This window comes from Sinocyclocheilus grahami, unplaced genomic scaffold (assembly GCF_001515645.1).
Source record: "Sinocyclocheilus grahami isolate Dianchi unplaced genomic scaffold, SAMN03320097.WGS_v1.1 scaffold222.1, whole genome shotgun sequence".
Lineage (NCBI taxonomy): Eukaryota > Metazoa > Chordata > Actinopteri > Cypriniformes > Cyprinidae > Sinocyclocheilus > Sinocyclocheilus grahami.
In genome coordinates, this window is record NW_015505401.1 from 2,270,184 (window position 1) to 2,276,362 (window position 6,179).

General features: G+C 33.5%; 1 protein-coding gene across 1 annotated transcript in view; it reads right to left on the reverse strand.

Moving 5' to 3' along the window:
- Nucleotides 1–4,076: 4,076 nt before the first annotated feature.
- Nucleotides 4,077–6,179, reverse strand: part of pde11al (phosphodiesterase 11a, like) — a 25,899-nt gene continuing 23,796 nt past the window's right edge. Inside the window, exons 15-17 of the mRNA XM_016287528.1 lie at nucleotides 4,660–4,734; nucleotides 4,481–4,564; nucleotides 4,077–4,401 (exon numbers count right to left, since the gene is read on the reverse strand). Coding sequence (XP_016143014.1) covers nucleotides 4,132–4,401; nucleotides 4,481–4,564; nucleotides 4,660–4,734 — 429 coding nt within the window. The 3' untranslated portion in view covers nucleotides 4,077–4,131. The remainder of the gene's footprint in view (nucleotides 4,402–4,480; nucleotides 4,565–4,659; nucleotides 4,735–6,179) is intronic.

Consider the following 6,179-nt stretch of genomic DNA (forward strand, 5'->3'; position numbering starts at 1 on the left):
GAATACCAACCTTCCTATTAACTGTTGCACTGCAGCAACAAAATGAATAATTAATAATAAAGTGATTCTTTATTATGCGTTTAGCAAAGCCGGAAGCTATTATGACAGACATAGAAATTAACAGTTTCTATGCAAAATTAACTTGTTATTGTCAAGTTTCTATGCATACATTAATGTTAATAGCCTATTATATACTGCCTCTCGTTTAGAGTGTTTCATTTCTTCAAATTGATCCAGTATCAAAAATAAATTGGAGCTTTTCAAAAATTCTGGTGAATGTAATTGTTATTCCACTACTGTTATTATTATGTAAATAGCCATATAACATTATAATTTTCAACTGTGATGAAGCCCCATGCAATTACTCAACAAGATTGTATTCTCATTAGTGCATTACTGCAAAACAGTTTTGCTTTTTTAAGAGTGCATTGCTATACTGTTAGTTTTTAGATGTTTTATGTGTGTGTGTGTGTGTGTGTGTGCATGTGTCCAATAAACAGTCCAAAATCATACTAGTAAATCTGTGTTTAAATCTGTAAAAAGTCTGCAAATCTGGCACATGGCCATTTTGCTGCAAACAATGTTTGTATAAGCTATTAAGGTGTGTAATTAAATGTTAAATAACATTTCTGCTGTTGAATTTTGTAAAATTTATAAAATCTTGAGCCTTGGTTCTTTTACATATATTACAATATACAATATGGAAATGGTTAGCTGGTAAATGAGAGAACTGGTTGTGAATATGTTGGTAAGGCAGAGTATATACAGAGATTGTGAGCTCAAACACACAGAACTGAAGTTATTCTGCCTCATTCCTGTTCTCTCTTGGTTGTAAAGCCTCAGGAAGGCAGCTGAGTCCCTGTTGAATAATAGATTACAGAGAGCAGAGCTGGATGCAGCCGGCCACGCTGCTTTTGTATCAGTTGGCTTGTCCGGCACAAAGCCTCTCTCTCTCTCTCTCTGCAGCTACAACTTCAAACACTCGCTTTCATCAGTCCTCACACTTTCACCCAGGCCAAATATTTATGCATATGCTGTTTTACATAAGCTATGCTTACTGTTTATGCGCTTGGCTTGTTACAAATTGCAGCATATCTATTATGCAAAACTCATATGCATGAAAGGTTAGGCTGGGAAATGACTTATGAACTAATATCAGTCATTTGCACATAGTATGTTTCTGAATGATAATGTGAGCACAGTATTTGTCATGCGAGGCATTTACATAAGTCTAATTATTTAAGGGGTGTTTCAAAAGCATCTGCATGCAGCCAATCACGGATCGCCACACTCGCTCGCATCACAGTGTTCTTTATTTACAAAACCGCCTGAGGAATATGACCAGCAATCAGTCTGGCAAGAAAAGACCCTGTGTACCCCTTACAAACTGCACAGTATATCATAGTCATTCATGTGGCATTTGATAGATATATGATCCACTGAAATACAGGATGAGAATCTCTCTAAAAGAGACAGATTGAGGCACCAAGTATGATATATATGGAAGCCTGTTTTGTCGGAATAATAAAAAAAATAAGAAAAGGTAACTGCAACTTTATAATGCTCAATTCTGACTTTTTCTTGCAATTCAGAGAGAAAAAAAAAAGTTGCAGTTCATTTTATGTTGTATTCTGTGATGTAAGCAAAAAGCAGAATTATGAGATATAAACTCAGAATTGCAAAATGCTGTATAAATGCAGAATTCTGACTATTTTTCCCTCAAGTCGAGGTTTACATTTCATAATTCTGCAGTTTATATCTTGCAATTTTTTTTTTGTCTCAGAACAAAAAAAAAAAAAGTGAATTGCTACTTTTTTATCTTACAAATATTCCTTTTTTCCTCACAATTGCACGTTTATATCTCACAATTCTGACCATTTTTTTCTCAGAATATATATTTGAGTTTATATCTTGCCATTTAGATTTTGTTTATATATAAGCTCAGAATTGTGAGGAAAAAAGTCCAAATTGTGTTTTTATTTCCTTAAAAAATATAATATTTTATAAAATAATATTTGGTTACACTTTATTTTAAGGTGTCCTTGTTACAGTGTAATTATACATTTAAGTACTGAGTAATATTAATTAACTACATGTATTTACTATATGGTTAGTGTTAGGATTAGGGTTTGTCTTAGGGTTACTTGCATGTAATTATGCATAATTTATTGTTATTATAATAGTAAGTACATAAAACGTATATTAAAAAAAAGTGCTATTTATTTTTTATGTGGTCGGAAACAAGCTTCCATAGATATATGAGCATTTTATGTTAGCTAATAAAATATAAAGCTATTTGGGGCCTTCTTTTTTAGTGTATGAGTATAAATGGTTTTCTTTTCTTTTTCAAAATGTCAATTCATTTGAAAATAAATGCAAAAATAATTACATTTCATTTGAATAAGGCAGACAGACTGAACTGAAAGAGCATAATCTGACTGTGTGCACATAAAAAAAAACATTAGTAGCACGACTGCAACACAACCTGAGAGTTTAACTCCCATTTAAAGCAGAAAGCTGCTGTTGTCAAAGCTCTGCAGCATGCATCTCATGGCATTTGCAATGCATTTCAAAAACGCAAAGTTCACATACTAAATTGTAACATGTAACAAACTTAAACACTAAAACTCACATGCCAACAACAGGTTTCAGTTTTGCATGCAACAAATTCAGGTTTTTAGTATTGTGAGAATTGACTTTGGTTCATCTTAGGAATCAGCTATCAAGGGCGAATTCCTAATAGCTGGTTTGACATCACATTCATTCTGGATAATCTTTTGTTTGCCACTTGAACAGTTGATATGCAATCTTGTGTAAAAATGTGGCCTATACTGTTTTACGAGAACCTGATTGACAGGTACAAGAGACCACAGATGCATACATAAACATTAAACAATGCGTATGTATAATGTTCAATATAAAATTATATAGCACAATCAGCAGTTATAACAGTGTTCCAGTGCTTCCATGCAAGTCTAAAGAAACAACAGCAAAAGATCACAGTGATATTAATTTATACATTCATCAAATCAATGCTCAGTTTCCGCATCTGAAGCATAGGAATCCTATCAGCAACTCTGTTTTATCTTTATGTAATGCCAGGCTTTGTGAAAGCAAACTTGTAACTTGCAATATAGCAGCACAGACTCACTGAACAACATCTGAGCTTTTGAAACACTGCTATTTCTCACATTCAATATTTGTGCACCTGAACTTCCTGCACGTGTTCACAGTTTTGTCACATATTCCATTATATATATATTTTTTTTTTCGGCGATAAAATCTCAAAAATATGGGTTCTTAATAAATATTTTCTTTGTAAAACCAGTGATAGTCATTTCATAATGTTTTTAAATTGTGCTGTAAATGCTTGAAATTATTTCAATAGAAATACTGTCAATCTCAAAGCAGCCCACATACAAAAATTTGGTTAGAAACAAATTTTTTCATATATAAACATAGGAAAGCTGTCAGTCGTCATTACTCGGTGCAGGGTTTCTCAAATGTTGGTTTTAGAAACGCCAGGGTTTCATGAGTTGATGAAGCTAATAATTAAATCAAATCTAAAATTTAAATAAATAAATGGGGCTGCATACTTCATCAAAATTAAATAGAAATCATGATATAGCTTAGTGTGATTATCCAAAGCTGCAATTTAATTAAGACTTGTAAAATTAAAAAGTTAGTGTATATGAAATTATTTTCATAATTATCAGTCATTTATGACTTCATTTTTATCATTTGTGTTCACACTAATAATAATAAAAATAACAGTAATAATAAAGACCCTGAAAGGGGTCTTAGATGGTTTCATCAGCAGCAATATAAGATGTTTTCATATGAGGTATCACTCTTAAAATCGCCATAGGTGACAAATTAATGCAGTATAATATGCAATATGACATTTTTGGACAAGTTGTGCAGCCCTGTATATAAATAATTTTAAAATAAAACATTTATTAAAAAAAGATTTGTTAAATAAAGTCATCCAAAATCAGATAATTCTGAATATGCAAATCTGTTGTTAGAATATTACAATATTAACTTAATCTCAGCATAAGAGGTTCAGGAAAAAGTAGTTTGGGAAGCCCTGACTCAGTGGGCCGTCCTTTAATCGCCACATCACGCCTCTTATTTGTAATTGGCTACCGTGGCTTGATTTGGCTCCACGCAGTGGGTGGAGTCTTCGCTCTGATTGGTCACCTCACTCTGACTTGATTCTGGCTCGAGGGTGGAGTCTGAACTCTGATGTGATTCTGTCTCTCCAGCCTCCAGACTGAAGATGCACTCAGAGGCTCTGCGTGTTCGCTGATAGGACCGACAAAGCTCCTCCCACTTCTTTCGGTTGCCATCAATTCCATCTACCATCGGCTGAAGCTTCCTATTCAACTTCACAAGAGCCTATAAAATACATTATCATCACTGTATAAAAGTTAATTAGCTGGAGTTAATTCGTTTGCTTTATCTACTTAAGTTTTACCTCATATAATGGCTTGCAAATTCCATCAATCCATTCTAACTGAAGCACAGGAAGCTCATCTTTACGATTACGATCAAAAATGGCCTTGATAGGAGAGAGCAAAATTTAATTGTTAATTTGACAAACCAGCAAATTTCATTTTAAAACACAGAGATATCTGTTGGTAAGTGAATACATACAGCCGGTGTCAACTTCAACTCTGATCTTTCCCTGTCACCTTGTTCAAAGAATTCACTGGTCACCAATTCAGCCACCTGGAATTAGAAACATAGATTTATGACATTATATTTGAATGTCCACTACGATATGACCCCAGCATACTCTGCAGTGGTTTCAGAGAATATACAGTACAATCATTTTCTTACCCTGTTGATTATTTTTCTTTATAAATCTGACAAATTTGTATATATTTTCCATAGGAAAAAAAATGCTACATGTATTTGACTTATATATGATGATGAGTATAATTAATATATGATATATATATATATATATATAAGAATCTAAACGAGGCACAGGTGTTTATATCACTGTATTTCTGAAGGAAGACTATCTTTAGAAAATGTTCGATGTCATTTTCATTTCATCTTGCATGTTATATGCCTGATAAAGCAGCTTTTGTGAGCTCAGCACTGCTTTGTATACAGCTGTTACTGGGGAAACCTCGGTTTCTCTCTGCCAGCACCTCCTGCTGGCAGAGAATGAATTTGCATTTTCAACAAGTCCGTCTGATTTACGCAGCAAACATATTTTGCTTATCAAAAATAATCTACTCTTGAGGGACTACTTAGCTGCTGTTATTGATTCTATTTGGAGGTCTACCGGAAGTTAAGTTAGGGCCACAAAAGCGCGCGTGCGCAGTAACGTTTGTTTATGTTATTGCTGTTGAAACCATCTATAGAGTAAGAAAGTCTATACTTCTCTGTTTGTCAGGTACTATTTCGGTGATGGCTGTGAGGCAACCCGTGCTACTTGGAAGCACCTCGAGGCAGCTGGCTTCTCTGACCTGCAGCTACGTCACATCCAAGCCCCACTGTTTTTTATGATCAAGCCACACATTGTTGGTTATGCAGTCAAATAATGAAAATTAATTTTGCCAAAAAAAACAACAACCTTCATTCAAAATTAATTCATTTCACCACCACGTGTTTGTGTGAAATAGTAATTTGTATTAAACCATAAAATAGAAAGTTTTTGTTTAATGTGCAAACACTAAATCTCAAGACTGCATTGCAATACCAGCAGGTAAAACAACAAAATACTTTTATCTATATACAGACAGGCTTTTGGAGATGAATGCAGGCCAGCTTTGTGAGGTTGTTGTTAATGCATAAATGAGCCATACTGCCATCTAGTGTTTAGGAGGAATGTGTGTCATCCTTAATACTTTTGAATTTAAACTTATATACTTTGTAATATAGTTAAATACTCTGAAAGACCACTTTGCATTCTCCAACTTTAAATTTTGACAGACACTTGTTTTTTTCCCCCGACACTTCTGACCATTAAAGTTCCTGTTATAAAACATTGTACTCACAAAAAGTAATTTCTTGCTGATAAATTAGAAAATAGAACAATGTATTTTTTTTACAACAGAAATTTATTTGACTTAAGATTTTTTATTTTTTTTTAATGACCTGATATTTTCATGTTGTCATTGACTGTTGGGACACTATTCTTTAAATATGGTATGAATAAA